A 16172-nucleotide genomic window follows, 5' to 3' on the forward strand; every position below is an offset into this window, starting at 1 on the left:
CCACTATTTGCAATATGCGACATGCAGTGTTTTGAGAGCTTGTGAAAGATCATCTGGACTCATACCAGGTATCTTCGACGTGCAGAAGTGGACAAACTTCTCGCATCAATCTACAGAAAGAGATAGCTTGCTGGTGTTGTGGTGACCTGAAAACACGCGTAGTTGCTGTTTTCAAGCACAACAGTACGACGAGTCACAGCTGAGTGTCCAACTGGAAGCCATCACAGCATTTCGTCCGACTACAGATTGTTACTCGCTGGAAGACGTATACGTATAGCCTTGTACATTTCAACGATGAAATGCACCCCGACTGCAGCGAGGGTTTTCCGTACTTAGTGGTCCAAGGTAGCGGGACACCATCCTCAGTCATAATTCACATCTTGGGACGATTCCTTGGTGTTAGGCGGAGCGCCATACATGACTAACACGTTTTCTAGATTGATATTCGGGCAGTCCATCCGGATTGGTACACGATTTATCCCACTCTGTCAGAATCTTGTGCCTAAAGTGCTCGCTTCCAGACCTTGTGGATGTCGATCATGTACTCTAATTAGCAATACCCTACCTGCAGCAGCGCAGAATACAAGTAGGCGCCACTCGGATCCCTGAGTTCCTGCATTGAAAGGTACAGATTTGAGCGGGACGAACTGCAGGCCGCAGACCCGTGAGATTGTGCGACTGCCCGCTGCAGAAGGGGCAGCAGAGACTCAAGTCACTCCAGTATCACCTCGGCACGTTTCTTCCTCACCACGTAGTATTATCGAATTCTCTTTCTGCAGCAACTCTTAACTTTGCATGGAAAAGTACCATTATGAGTTCTATTTTGACTCGTATTGGTCGGGTGTGATCGACTTCCACCTGTCATGGGCTTATCGACAATCTCATTCAGGGGGGCCCAGCAGCCAAGGGGCAGCACTAAGGTCGACTAACGACATTGGGGAACAGCCACCGAAATAGTAAGTGAATAGTTTAATTATACGGAACGCGTTAGTCTTCCCACGGCCTTGGGTATCGGAACGCTAGAATTTTTTCCGTAGATGTCTTCTCTAGCTTCACATAGATATGTCGGCGGAGACTAAATAGTTGGAGTTGCGCCCAGTCATTTCGCCTGGACGTCGCGCTACTCCACGGTCAACACCAGCTGTCAGGGACTGTCTTGCAATAACCCGGCTCCGGTCAACGCCTCGTGCCGTAGCTCCAGCGGTAGCGCCACCTAAACTCGGTCTGCAGTCGCGAACTCTCGACTTTCGATAATCCGACAATTTACTTAAGTACAGATCAGATCGTGAGCATTTAGGGGGCTCGTCTGATCTTGTATCTTTCGTATCGACTTTTGGGTTGTCGTCGTCGCCATTGACAGAGTTGTGATCTTTTTGTTGTATCACTCTCGTTAGACCCAACTAATAATAATGGCTTCAGCGCCATCACGGACAGAGATGCCTCGCATCGTGTCCCTCACACTCGTTTTCAACCTCTTTCTTACGCTCTTTTTTGGCCATGTCGATGCTCTTGGCGCCACCGATACGATTACCTGGGGAGGAGATAATTCACGTGCCGGATATCAAACGTGAGTAGAACGAGATGTTGTGCTACTGCGGGTGTAACTCGACTGACATATGCTAGTAATCATAATATGGATCCATCTGTGGTAGGAAGCTCACAGTTTGGACAAATTTTCAAGACCGCGTTGCCAGGGAAATACAATGGTGCCGCAGAACAGATTTACTCCCAGCCTTTGGTCTATACCGGTGCGGATGGCGTGCAATACGTCTATGTAGCGACGACCCAGAACAATGTTTACAAAATCGACGCAAAGACCGGTGCAATCGTTTTGACCCGAAACTTACATCTTCCATTCTTGACAGCTGATCTGGAAGGTTGCACGGATATCAATCCTCTTGTCGGTATTACCGCAACTGGAGTGATTGACCCTGCGACAGATACCCTTTACCTTACTTCCAAGACCTATATAGACCAGAGCCAAGTTGGGGTCGCTCAGGGCAGACCAGCTGGACGATACTATCTCCATGCTATCAACACCAACGATCTCACCGAGCGTCCAAACTTCCCAGTCAATCTCGAAGGTTACGTTGCGAAGAACAACGCACTCCGAAGCTTCAACGGAGGTATCCACCATCAAAGACCAGCTCTCCTTCACACTGGAAACTTCATCTACGCGGGTTTTGCGTCTCACTGCGTCCAATGGAACTTCACTGGATGGATCATGGGATGGGACAAGACCACTGGTGCCAATGTGGAGCGTATCGCTATGGAAGGTGCTCCGGTGCCAAACACAACTCCCGGTGGAGGTATCTGGATGTCTGGAGGTGGTCTTACCTCTGATGATGCAGGCTCTATCTTTTTCGGTACTGGAAACGGTTACGCATCTCAACTTGCGACCATTCCTGTCAACGGTCGCAACCCACCCTCTGCCCTCGAGGAAGCAGCTGTCCACATGACTATCGCAGACGACGGAAGCCTTACCACTGTCGATTTTTTCATGCCGTGGGAGAAACAACAGTTGGACGGTATGGACAAGGATTTGGGGACTACTCCTCTCCAACTGCTTCCTAGTCAGTTTGCCTGCGGAGATATCAAGCGTGTTGGTGTAATAACGGGTAAGATTGGAAAAACCTACTTTCTGAACCTTGACGATCTAGGTGGATACAGAAATGGTGCAAACAACCTCGACAGGGTCATTCAAGTTGCTGAACACGAGAACTCCGTATACGCAGGTGCTGGTGTGTATCCGCTGGAAGGTGGTTACGTCTACATCTCTGTGACTCAACACGAGACTCACGTTTTCAAATTCGCTTGCAATGCTGGAGTGCCTTCTTTTACCAAGGTCGCCGACTCCCCAACTCTCAACGCATACATTTTGGGAACCGGTCACGGTACTGTAACTTCTCTGAATGGCCAGGAGGGTACTGGTCTCCTCTGGACAAGTGATGTTCAGAATTACGGTCTTCGTATTTACAACGCTGTTCCTCAGAATGGTCTATTGACCCAAATCAACCAATTCAACGTTCCGGGTGTCACCAAGTTCTCCCGACCAGTTTTTGGAGATGCCCGCGTCTACCTCGGTACCAATCAAGGATTCTTGTATGGCTTTGGTTCTCCTGTCAACCTTCCACTCAACTGCACAACTCCAGTCGAGTTTGGTACTTCCAACCTCAACAACCAGACAGCTGCTAAGACCGTCACTTGCAAAGCCAACGTTGCCGTCACCATCACCAATGTCACACTCACTGGAGACGCCAACTTTGTCATTTCAAACGTACCCGCAGCTGGTCTCAATGTCGCCGCTGGCTCAACCTTTACATTCCAAGCTGCTTTCAACCCTAAGAATGTCGGTGCTCAGTCTTCGGATGTGGTCATTGCTACTACCAATGGCGTTGCTGGATACAGTATCAGCACCCCCGTCAGTTTGCGTGGAACCGGTCAAAGTCCGTCAGCTCTTCTCCAAGTCAGACCTCTTGCGGTGACATTCCCTGGCGTTGTTGCTGGTAGTCAACCTGGTGGAGTCAACCAGACTATATTGTTCAACAACTTGGGTAACGCACCACTCACGATCACTCAGTACCAGTACTCACTCGTCAGTGAGACTGGACCATGGATCGCTGCCAATCAAACAGCATCTGGTCCCCAGGCTGGTCCGTTCACACTGATTGGACTTCCTACCTCAATTCCTGGTAATTCGGGCGCTACCGTCATCATCAACTTTGATACTACCTTGGAAGGTAACTTTGGTGCTTACATCAATGTGATATCCAACGGTGGAACCAAAGTTTTCGATGTTGTTGGGACGGCCGGTTCAGCACCAGCAGCTGTTGTTGAATTCCAAACGCCAGATGGACTTGGATGGGTACCCTACAAGGCTGGTACCAACTTTACGTTCGGAAACGTAACAGAGCAGAACACTCGTTCATTGAAATTGCGAGTCACAAACAACGCTACCACCAACGGAGCATCTCTTTCATTGACTGTTTCCAAGCCACCTTTCGGTCTCGCAGGTATCATTGGAGCCAACAACCAAGTCGATCTTGCCGAGGGTACTTCTCTAAAACCTGGAGAGAGCGCCACTGCCACCCTTTACTGCTCAGTACCAAAGTCTCAATGGAACGTAGACCCATATATTGGCACAGCTCAATGGACAATGAACGTAAACGATGCCAACTTTGGTAAACAGGACATCAAATTCGTTTGTGGGGCCGTGTCTGAACAGGCAGCTCCTCTACAGCCAAACGGTCTCGGTTACTATCGCTATACTGGGTGTTACAAGGAGAACAATCCTGGACGTCAACTTAAGCAGCAACTGTTCGGCAGTGACACTAACACCAATGCCAAATGTATGGATGCTTGTGCTACCGCTGGATACACATTCTGCGCAACTCAATATACCAGAGAATGCTGGGGTGGTAACGTCATTCCATCTCTCAAGGTCGACGAAGCCAACTGCGACTTCGCCTGTACTGGTGATCTGAACCAAATTTGCGGTGGAAACGGTATCGACAATGCCGGAAGTTACATGTCCTTGTTCGCAGACTCCCGAACATTCGACGGCAACACCACTACTCCATCAACTCCAGGCACTCCTGCACCTGCTCCAGGAGCTCCAATCATCAACCCTGGTGTTGGAGGCTTCACCAGCTTGGGATGTTACACCGAACCAACCGGTGCCAGAGCACTCACCAACCAGATCCAAGTTACCAAGAAGACCATTGCCAGCTGTATTGCTGGATGTTCCGCACTTAACTCCAATATCCAGTACGCTGGTATGGAGTATGGTGGTGAATGTTGGTGTGGCGCTACTCTCAACGCCAACTCTCTCAAGGTCGCCAACACTGATTGTAGCATGCCTTGTAACGATAATGCTACAGAGTACTGTGGAGCTGGTAGTCGATTGAACCTTTATATCAAGGGTGCCGCACCAACTTCTCTTACTTCCAGCTCCGCTGCAAGTAGCACTGTTGTCTCTTCTTCGTCAAGCACTTTGGGTTCAAGCTCTAGCAGCGTCATCTCGAGCTCTAGCAGTGTCATTTCTAGCTCTAGCAGTGTTATCTCCAGCTCGAGCAGTGTCATTTCTAGCTCTAGCAGTGCCGCAAGCTCGAGCACAGGTACTTCTTCCCGCACCGTCAGCTCAAGCTCAAGCACTGGATCTTCAAGTTCCAGCACAGCCGCTTCAAGTTCCAGCACCATCAGCTCATCCTCCAGCGCCATCACTTCAAGCAGCAGCTCTTCGTCATCAACTTCATCTTCATCTTCAGCTGCTCCTACACCCACAGGACCAACTGTCAAACAAGTCGTCGGAAGCTACTCCTTCCAAGGTTGTTACAACGAGATCACTGTCGGTGGACGTGCACTCCAGCCAACTACCACCTTTGCTGACGATGGCATGACTCTCGAAGCTTGTTCTGCATTCTGTACTGGCAAGACGTACTTCGGTGTTGAATATGGGCGAGAGTGCTACTGTGGTAACACTCTGTCACCGGACAGTAAATTGGTGGCAAACCAAGCCGACTGCAACTTCCTTTGTCCAGGCGACAAGTACTCATACTGTGGAGCTGGTAACAGAATCCAGTTGTATGCACTTACACCCAGCGCCAGTTCATCGACATCGAGAAGCTCGACTTTGTCGTCGTCATCCTCTTCGTCGTCGTTGGTATCTAGCTCTAGCAGCTCGTCTGTCGCAGGTAGCTCAAGTTCATCTTCCGCTGCCTCGACTAGTGCATCTGTAACAAGCTCATCTTCAAGCTCTTCTGTTGCCAGCAGTTCTTCTAGCTCAGTCGCCAGCACCTCCAGCTCCTCTTCCGTTATCGGCTCCTCGAGCTCCTCCACCGTCGTCAGCACAGCATCCAGCTCTTCAAGCTCTTCGGTCATCCCAACAACCTCGTCTTCAGCCACTTTGACCTCAAGCTCAACCAGAAGCTCGACCACTTCCACGACCGCAACCCAGACCGGACCAACAATCGTTCCATCCGTTGGCCTCTACAATTACGCAGGATGTTACACCGAAGGAAATGGAGTCCGAGCTCTTGGTTCTGCTTCTTACCCAAGCGATACCCTTACCGTCGCCGCTTGTGCCGCTTCCTGCTCCAGCTTCATGTACTTTGGCGTTGAGTACGGTCGTGAGTGTTGGTGTGGTAATAACTTTGGAACAGGTGCCCTCCTCACCAAGGATACCGACTGCTCGATGACTTGTGCTGGTGACAAGAACACTTACTGTGGAAACGGTAACAGATTGAATGTTTACATCAAGAACGGAACTATTGGTGGATCTTCTAGCAGCTCGAGCTCCTCGTCTACTAGCTTGCCTTCTTCGTCGTCGAGCGCGTCTTTGAGCAGCTCCTCGACAGGAAGTTCTTCCAGCGCTGCCTCGTCAAGTGTGAGCAGCACTCTGAGCAGCAGTTCTTCTGCAAGATCTTCGGCCCCAAGTTCTACTTCTTCTAGCAGCTCATCTGCGTCGCCATCTAGCAGTTCCACGAGCTCCTCGTCCAGCTCCGTTACCTCTCCATCAAGCACTTTGACAAGCTCCAGCTCATCTTCAAGCTTATCTTCCAGTTCTAGCACTGTGCCATCAAGCAGCTCTACCGCTGGCTCTTCATCGAGCTCAGTCGCTTCGTCTTCAAGCTCAAGCTCTAGTGCTACACCGACGAGCACTTCCACTTCCGCGAGCTCGACTTCCAGCTCTAGCACCGTGCCATCCAGCACCTCCACAAGCTCAACCTTCTCAAGCACCAGCCTGTCAACCTCCATCCGCTCAACAAGCAGCTCCTCATCCACCTCTTCCACCTCAACTTCATCCACCTCCTCCGCCAAACCCACCCCAACCGGCCCCGTCGTCTCCGAAGGCAACGCAAACTTCACCTACTACTCCTGCGCCTCCGAGCCCTCCAGCGGCCGTCTCCTCCCCTCCCAAATCCTCAACAACGGCACCTCGATGACCATCTCCATGTGTCTGACCGCCTGCTCCAACTACCTCTACGCGGGCGTCGAATACGGCCGTGAGTGCTGGTGCGGAAACAAATTGAATACCGGCACCACGTCCCAGAACCTGACGGATAGTCAGTGCAATTTCTTGTGTCCGGGAAATAGCACAGAGTACTGTGGTGCGGGGAGCAAGATGAGTTTGTTCTGGTATGATAGGCAGAAGGCGATATCGAACAACCAGCCGTTGAATGCGGCGAGCGCGGCGTTGGGGGCGGGGATGAGGTTTAGGGTTTAAATGAGCGAGCTTGCGAGCGTCAGTGTTGTGAGATTCTTCTAATGGAGGGAATTTGAGGGGGAGTTATGTACATTGAGATGTTAAATGTTTTGACATGATTTGCATTAGATGAGATTGCATTGCATTGGGGAATTCGTGTTGGTGTTTATATTTGTTTTATACTAGAGCGAAAGTTTTCTTGTAGATATTTTGGGAAAATGGAAATACCATTCTAATTCATGGATGCGTTTGACTTGTGATTGTGATTTTGTCTTGAACTGAAATCACCTTTCACCAGATGAATGTTCTGTTATACCAGAGTGCTCTGGATTTTGCATTCGACTGGTAGCAGATTTGGAGCAACGGACATATTGTGATGATACATGTTACTCATTCTCTTCAATTTCATTGAATCTGGTGAATCCTATTATAGTACCCTTAATGATCTGCTACTCCGTTTGTTACAGCAGGTAGTCTCTCAACAGCAAACCCAGCAAAAAATTCACTGATACCTGCAAAATCTTCGATATCCAGAACCATCGAGACGTCTTGATCTAGTCAGTATACGGAAACAATTCTATTATAAGGCGATCTTAGACTTACAGCCGTCTGGACGCACAATTGCAGTTGCACCATGTTTGGGATCTACTCCGTAGACTTCGTATGCGTGTCCATGTCCACTATGGTAGCTTTCGTCATCGATGTAGATCTTGTGCATGTCTAAACATATGGTCAGATAGCTCAGATATATTGTGCGAATTGGTCTTACCTCTTACATGCCACTTGCCAGTCTCCGGCCAAAAATGCTTCGGTATTTGCTCCTGCTTTGTCGTCAACCGTTCTCCTGAGAGAAGTACAAGCACTTCGATGAAACTATCAATATCTAAGCCAGGAGCTGTGTATTTCTTGATGGGTCCATGTTCCGAAAAAAGGTATTCGCCGAGCTGGCAGGTTAGCATAGGGCGCCCATCAAGTGGAAATATTATTTACCTGAGCTAGTCTTTTATAAGCAGCAATCTGACGAACATCACCAGCAAAAACCACAATCCTCCAACGTCCATCTGAAGGGAAAGCCTTGAGGAATTGCATTTCGAAAGCATCGCAGAATCGTATCACCGGCGCACTTGGAAACCGCATCCCGACTTTCAGACCCTTGGCCCGTGACTGAAGACTGCTTTTCGCCCGAGTCAGAACAGAGTCGTCATACTTGATAGTCAAACCAGCCGTGAAAGGTCTTGCTTTAACCCAGATCTCGCTAAAGTCGACATTATTATTCGCATCAAGGACGCCACCCTGATCTTTCCCCTTCGAGGCCATGGATTTCACCCAGTTTCTATCCCACTCAATCAAATCCTCAGCAACCTTTCGCCGCTCGGTAGTGTAGGTTTCCAAGATGTCTATTTTGGCCTCTCCTTTAAGAACGCTTGCGAGTTTCCATCCAATATTATATCCATCCTGGAAGCTGACGTTCATTCCTTGACCAGCTTTAGGAGAATGCGTGTGGCATGCGTCGCCTGTCAAAAAGACACGATCCGAGTGTGTAAAACGGTCTGCGACTCGCTGTCCTACCGTATAGGCTGACCACCAAACTGTTTCTGCAAATTCAATCTGATATGGGTGGAAGATCCGACGAGTGGTTCCTTGGAGATCCTCGAGCTTGACTTCCTTTGCCACAGTCCCCTGGGGAAGTTCCATGTAAAAGCGATTCATAAACCCTCCTTCTCGAGGTATGTTAAGCATACTGCCTGCTTTAGATTGTATGACAGTGAGCTTCCTGGTATCCGGGAAGTCGGTGCGAGGAATGAAATCCATGACACCCCACACTGAATCAGACCCGTCCCCAACCAATTTGAAGCCAAGTGATTTTCGAACTGTACTGTGTGCGCCATCGCAGCCCAGGGCAAATTTTGCCTCGAACCTCTCCTCTTTCCCATCTTTTTCTGTCACTATAGTGACGGGGTAACCATGGGGATCTTTTGCTTTCTCTTCATCGACCTTCACTGAATGGACCCTATACCCATAGTCTACATCCTGACCATTAAACCTCTTCATAGCCCCCAATAACACCTCATGGACTCGTGCCTGACTCAAAATAACACGAGGCAAATGCGACAACCCTTGGTTGGATGCTTCGACGCTCCTCGTCCTCTCAATAGCGCCATCTTTGCCCACTGGATTGTAAAACGCCACTTCAAGATTATGAAAACCCTCCCGTAGTAGCTGATCTTCGAGACCAAAACTCTCAAAGATCTCTGTCGTGCGGGTTTGGATACCGTCAGCCGTGCCCCATTCCAGCGGACCAGAACGAGAATCTACGATCTTGCAGCGTACTCCGTAGCGTGCCAGCCACGTTGCAGCAATGAGACCAGCTGAGCCACTGCCACAGATGAAGATGTCCACCTTTTGGCTCGCTTGTCTATTTGTTCCATTGCTGGTAGCCATTCTTGCTCCTGGATGGATAGGATTGGGTTAGTTATTCAGGGAAGATGTCTTGACAGGCAGTCTAAAGTACTCATCAGAAGGCAATGTCTTTGTTGGCAATACTTCAATTGTTGTGTCAGAAATTATATACCTGCAGTGAGTTCGGACATCCGTAAAGTCGCTTTGTCGGGGTTACAGTAATGCTCGGATCTTCGTTTGGACAAGGATTGAGCCGAATGAATCCAACATTGCACAGAGATATGCTATGTCGTTCTACTTGTATCCTCAACATATGCAGGTCATCCCGAGATTTTAGCCATTAGCTTTATTAGTCGTGGTGAAGATTCCTCCCGCGCACGTGCAACACCAAATTAAAAAGAGTTTGAATACTATGAGATTGAATCAACCTACCACAATGCTCTTTTAAGTTTTAATAAGACTGGAAGAATCAGTCATTGGCTTCGCTGATCTGAGCCCAAGAGCAAGTTGGCTTCTATAAATCCGTCCAAAAGTGCGTTTACCGAATTGTAGTAAGTCTGAGCTGGCTGGCCTGTGATCCCACATGTAGAGGAAAAGAGCAGGAAAAATTCTAAATAAGCCGAAGACGTAACCTGGTGAAGACTCCAGGTGCCCTAAACTTTAGGTCGCACGCAATGCCCCCGATCTGAAAAGGTCATTTTGGACAACGGTTTATCCTATCAAAGTCAAAGTCAGTTTGAAAATGTTTAAGAATACAAAAACCCTCATGATGGATGACATCTGCATGATACCTTTCACGGGCCTCGTCGTTTGCTTTATTGCAGCTTTCAACTTCCATTAAGCAAATCACATCCCCAGAAAATGGCAGTACCTCACATCCAAGAGCTCGGAGTTCGTCAAGGAACTGCGTAGTGTTCGGGCCTTCCTTCGTAAAGCGAGATAGGAACATGATGCTACGTGTACCATTCTCTACCATCCACGCTGCCTTTACTCGAACGAGGCCTCTAGTCCTCCGACCAAGACATAGCAGGAATCAGATTGAAATTAGATGAAGTTTGGTAAGCCTCCATTGGGGTATTGACTAGCTTCCGACCCATGATCCTCTCTTGTTTCAAAGTTAACAAATTCGGTAAGCCCCTGGCGTATCGTTGTCAAGTAAAGCCTTGATATCTTGATAACCCCGTCAACTATCGCCAACCCATAATCTGGATCAATGGTTCCCGCTAGAATATGCCTTGGCTACCTTACACATGAGGCAAGACCCATGAGATGTCCAGATGCCGCTTGATTTTCAAGAGCTCGTGTGGTCAAGTTCTCTATATCAGAATAGTCACACGTTCATTTGCCCTTGAGTTGTTGCGCCGTACGCGCGAGCTCCAACACATCTGCAAACGGCACCTCGTTATCCAATACCGTTAACCTACCGAAAACACCACAACCTATGCTTAGATATGAAAAGCTCTCCTCGGCGGTGCCTCTTGTGGCCACGTCCAGGAATATAATGCAGATAGACGACGCGATCAGGTTGAGAAATTTACTATGGGTGGTCCATGTTGTCAGTCTTTGGGGTCAAGATATCGTGGATCGAATCGGCAATATCTGGCATACCTATCGATGACTTCCATGTTCAGGATCTGATTTGCGATCGCCAATACCACTTGGGCAGAGTTGATGCATAACTCCCCGCACTTTCTTCGACAGTCTTCCGAGACCCGACCGTCTGACCGGTTGCCCACCCAAGGAAGTATATCATATAGACAGCTTCATGGTACTGGCGAAAGATGGATAGAGTGGCATCGGGCACGTAGATGTCGTCGAGGTTCAGGTGCGTGGTCTGTTTATGAATCTCCTGCAGAGGAGTCGGGAGGTGTTTTCTCCAACTCTCCAAGAGTTCGAAAGCTGTCTTCAACTTCTGCTCCCGCTCCGTAAGGGACTGTCTGAGCGCTCGCTGGGTATACAGCATCTCTGCTGCAGAGCTGATGACAATGGCATAAAGACATTGGACGGAGAACCAGTCTACTTCCGTGCCGGATTCAGGTGGGGCATGGTCAATCCAGTTGTGGCTAATCACCTATTCGTATTGTCAAAATTTCTTCTTACCAAATATTGAAAAGCGGCTCCTACAGGGGAAACTCCATGCCGTAGACACTGAGGGGCCTCGATTGAGTATAGATACCAAAGACTCCTCCTCGCAAAATCTCTATCCCCGTTGCTCATACTCGATCCATACATTAAATTACAGTAATCGAGTTTCATTGCCCTAGCACAGCTGACAGCACCTGCTATAAGCTCACAATGAATTATTTCATCAATTTGCTCCGAGATAGTTGTCTGAATGGCCAATCAGTCAAACTGTGAGTTCGCGGACGGGTTAGACAGACCATTGCTAAAATTGTCTAGGCAGTCAGTACTAGGCAATACTTGGGGTCGAGGATTCGGATTATCTGGAATTTTAGGAGAGTGTTGGGCGAGCGTAAAATACTACCACGAGATCTTAGTGGTATTTTCGCATATTGAAGGGCGCTGTTTCGTTCCTCTGAAGTGATAGGGCGCTGGGAGAAGGTGAGGTAGGCTTGATATCCAAAGGCCATGACAGAATCAATCAGCGACATCGAAATTGACCCCTCTTGAGTCCGGCCTACGTGTTCTCTGACAATACTGTCGAGATATGGCATTGTCAAGAAGTTCGGAATACTATTAGCGTTCGCGGTCATTCAAAGAAGATAGGGAGGATTTGATTTACCCTGCTGGTTGTTGGAAGCAGGCTGATTCTAATTAACACATTGTTGGATTATGAAAACATGACAATAACACGTACCGGCTTTGCAGCTTCCCATAAGGGTTTCATTATTCTTGTACCAGCTGGCAAAACCATCGTGGCACGGCTCATTTGCAAGGTCCATTAGCGACGGTGGAACCTTTATCGTAGACAGACTCTTGAAATTTCGAACTGCGTAAGGAGGCGAAGCTGTCTGGCCTTCTTGATACCAAGGCTGCTCCATTACCACCCTCTAATAAGGCTGCAGGAAGCACGATCTGCTTCAAAATCTACCAGCGCTTGTCCAAGTGAATAAACTTCGGAAAGAAAGTAAAGGTTGTGTGCATGACTTTGCGCTCGGCGTGTAAGCAGCCGAACCTCAACCCTGGAGCGCCAACAACCAACAGGAGGGCGGGAATCCGCTAGGCAACAAATAAGCTTTAGAAATGTCCCAAATATCATCCTAGTAGTTAGACCATGGTAAGTAAACTGAATTTAATTACTTCTCATTATCATACGGTTCCTTTTCACGGCCAGATTAAGCTAAAACTAGAAATTGTCAAATGTAATGTAGGCTTTCCGACACGACTCAAGCCCTCGAAATGATAGAGGAACACCTTTTCCAAATACTACCTCTATTTGAATTCTTTAAAGACTAGTTTTCTCATTGAAACCATTCAAAAAAAGCGAGGAATACCTAAGGTTTTGGTGTAGTGACGCCGTAGACCCGAATCATGGCCCGGTCCGTCCCTGCCCGTGAATGGCCCGCCTATACCAGTCAAAGAACTTCAAGAGCGCTAAGGCTAGTACAGTCTTTACCAGAATCTCAGGTATATGTTCCAAGTATAACACCTCATGCGGGTTTATGTTACAGCCTTAAGGTACTTTTTAGTACTTGAACGCATCTAGTGACGATCAAATAGACCGAGCCAATGTGATTTACAACAAGCTACAAGCATACACCTATATATGCAATGGAGGGAGGAGCTTTTTGAAACTATCATACAGTCCTTTCATCTGACTCACATTCATTTTTACTGTCCGAAACTTCCCTCCTGATTGGTGAATACATGGTCCGCTCGTGTAGGCGTGCTTATGAAGTTGGTCTTTTGGGCTTTGCAATTTGCCCAACTTCAAATGATTGTTGGCAAATGGTAAGCTCCGCTTCCGCAACAAATCAGGACAGCTTTGGCCTCGCACAAGGCCACCATACCCCCTTCTCTGTTCACCATTTCATTATACTCCTTCGTGTCGACCATCCATTAGCCGGCTACATCCTCTTGTCCCCACCTTTCTCACGTCTTCGGACTATATTTACTCCAACTCCTTATTTTCTTCCCATAGAAGAAGAAGAACAGCGGACAAGGTAAGAATGCAATACTTATAAACCCCAGCACACTTGTTGCCCAATCCACACCCAAGCTATGAAACATTGCTGCTGCGAACATTGGAAAGCCAGCTCCAAACAAGCTGCGGACAAAGGTGTTGCCGGCAAGAGCTGAATTGGCATACATGAGGTAGACGTCGATAATGTAGGACATGCCTTGTAGGAGGACGAGCTCGACAGCCAAGCCAATCGGGATGCCGGCGAGGACTTGGGCCGCCCAATGCACAGATGGACTGCTTGTCCATGCGAACCAGAAGAGCCCGATGGGGAGGAGAATGGCCCCGAGGATCATTGGCAGAAGACGCTCCTCGGGAATAGGTTTACCGCCATTAGCGAGCATTTTGCGTTTGAAGCGGGTTTGTGATGTGTAGACTACAACAGCCACACCGGCCATAACACCGACGGTGATACCTAAGAAGGGGAGTGCCCCAACACCCAGATTCCAATGCCGTTGCTCTTGAAAGGCCACGGGGTAGGCTTCAAAAAATAGATAAACAACACCATAAATAAATCCATATAGAGAGTAATAAGTAGCAAGATAGGTTCTTGAGCTAACATTGCAGCAGGGCGGAGCAGGTACCGCTGGGCGATATTTCGGAGATCCACCTGCTGTTCATCAGCCGGAGCATGTAGAGCCCAATTCTTCGTCTCGAAGCGGAGCCGGCGCGCTTTTTGTTGGAGAATGACAGGGGCGTAGCTTTCGCTGCATATGAAGAGTGCAATAAGCCAGAAGGAAATTGCTAGGATGAATGTCATCCATGCCGTCCATCCCCACCCTAGGTTGTTGTTCATGACGATGAAGCCACCTGCAATTGGACCTGCTACTGGCCCAATAAATACTGCTCCGGTGAATAGCCCGAGTGCAAGTCCTCGCTCCACGGGGCCCCAGAAGTCGGCGAGCGCACCCCCGATGATAGCCATCGTTGAAGCGCCGAAGACGCCTTGGAGGAATCGAAAGAGCATGATTGTTTCGACGTTACGGGCGACAGCGACGGGAATTTGGAAAATTGCAAAGATGAAGTATCCGACGAAGAGCGGTTTTCGACGGCCATACAATTCGCCTGTGGAAAGGAGCAGGTAAGCATTTGGAGGATTGAGAAAGCGCAGGGAGGAAAAAGAAAGTTACAAAAGGAGGGGACCCCATATCATAGGACCTACAGCAAATCCCTGGAAATGAAAGTTAGCGAGAGCGTTCTTGGTTGTTTAAACGGTTAGAAGGTGGACGGACGAGCACGATCAGACTTGTGCCTAACGTCATAACTTCCGTAGATACACCGAATTCCTTTGACGTGACCTCTGTTGCGGTGCTGAAAATGCTACTGGAAAAGGTGAGGGTGAAAGTCAAGATGGCGTAGAGGACCGTGATTCGGTATTTCTTGCTTTTGGGTCAATTCTGGGGATTTTGAGGGTCGTCAGGACCTATAATGAATGATCAGTCGGGTTCAATCGCACATCTAGACTGGAAGCAAGCAGACCTTCCCATCCGACGAGGTTGGGATCTTTCTCCTGCTCATTGGGCATCACTGCGGTATTTTGAGCCTCCCCCTTTTTACTCTCAATCTTCTCGGTTACGTCTGAGTTGTCCACGTATTCTCCAAGGGAGATACTTTTCTCCACATCTGATTTTTTGTCTCCGATATGTGTGCTTTGCTTGGCTGAAGAGGATGTCGTTTCATCGCCATTGTCGAGAACAGTATGTAGCTCCTCAAGTCGTCCGGACTCTGTCAAAAGAGTGTGGGAGGGGGTTTTCTCATTTCGATCTCCATGGTGGTCCATGGTTACTATTGAGCTATAAAAGATGTGGATTGTCTGGGCGGATTACTAAGTTACTGAGTGCTTGCCGAACGACATGTTATAATGGCGTTTCGGGCGTTCGGTAGTTCGGATCTTCGGTAGAGGAGCTCAGGAGCAGACCGCAACTGCGCACGTGAGGTCTGGCTCTGACACAGTACTCACCTAACACAATATTGTGTTCTTATATAGGTTTGATTAAAATGACGAGGTATAGACCTCGAGAACCCTCCAGATGATTTCCACGGGGCTAAATATGGCAGTTTCTATTGGGTAGAGTACCTTACCTCGAGCCCACAAAAACATACAGTCAGACCTCGAGGAACGCCTCTCGTCGAGACTATTTTTGCTAAGCCCTTTGACCCTTTTTTGCTCCATAAAAGCCTTGAACCGTGTTAGAGTATTGGCCACTCAAAAGTGAAGAGAACACATTACTGAGTGATGTACGTACCTAGCTGCGAAAGGATCACCATACCATTTGAGGCAGGGGATAACAGGTGCCGCACCTACAGTTGCATTTTCCTAAGCCTAGACGACAGGACCCTCGTTGTATACTATCAGTACCAGAATGAGCATTCTCTCTCCGTACTTGAAATGTTCTAATTGTTATACTGGTTTGGTGTGGACGGTAC

At 48.4% G+C, this 16172-nt stretch overlaps 4 protein-coding genes across 4 annotated transcripts; 1 reads left to right on the plus strand and 3 right to left on the minus strand.

Moving 5' to 3' along the window:
- Positions 1 to 1409: 1409 nt before the first annotated feature.
- On the plus strand, positions 1410 to 7225 carry GLAREA_09784 (Quinoprotein alcohol dehydrogenase-like protein; the record flags this gene model as incomplete). The annotated part of the gene is made up of 2 exons (XM_008086380.1): positions 1410 to 1567; positions 1624 to 7225. 2 exons carry the CDS (start codon positions 1410 to 1412, stop codon positions 7223 to 7225), a joined length of 5760 nt encoding a protein of 1919 aa, XP_008084571.1.
- A 417-nt stretch (positions 7226 to 7642) lies between these two features.
- On the minus strand, positions 7643 to 9646 carry GLAREA_09785 (FAD/NAD(P)-binding protein; the record flags this gene model as incomplete). The annotated part of the gene is made up of 4 exons (XM_008086381.1): positions 7643 to 7758; positions 7808 to 7924; positions 7974 to 8148; positions 8195 to 9646. The coding sequence occupies 4 exons, from the start codon at positions 9644 to 9646 to the stop codon at positions 7643 to 7645; spliced, it is 1860 nt and encodes a 619-aa protein (XP_008084572.1).
- A 1585-nt stretch (positions 9647 to 11231) lies between these two features.
- Positions 11232 to 11821, minus strand: GLAREA_09786 (uncharacterized protein; the record flags this gene model as incomplete). The annotated part of the gene is made up of 2 exons (XM_008086382.1): positions 11232 to 11675; positions 11729 to 11821. 2 exons carry the CDS (start codon positions 11819 to 11821, stop codon positions 11232 to 11234), a joined length of 537 nt encoding a protein of 178 aa, XP_008084573.1.
- A 1836-nt stretch (positions 11822 to 13657) lies between these two features.
- On the minus strand, positions 13658 to 15525 carry GLAREA_09787 (MFS general substrate transporter; the record flags this gene model as incomplete). The annotated part of the gene is made up of 3 exons (XM_008086383.1): positions 13658 to 14294; positions 14330 to 14810; positions 15225 to 15525. The coding sequence occupies 3 exons, from the start codon at positions 15523 to 15525 to the stop codon at positions 13658 to 13660; spliced, it is 1419 nt and encodes a 472-aa protein (XP_008084574.1).
- Between the last annotated feature and the right edge of the window lie 647 nt (positions 15526 to 16172).

This window comes from Glarea lozoyensis (genome assembly GCF_000409485.1).
Source record: "Glarea lozoyensis ATCC 20868 chromosome Unknown GLAREA4, whole genome shotgun sequence".
Lineage (NCBI taxonomy): Eukaryota > Fungi > Ascomycota > Leotiomycetes > Helotiales > Helotiaceae > Glarea > Glarea lozoyensis.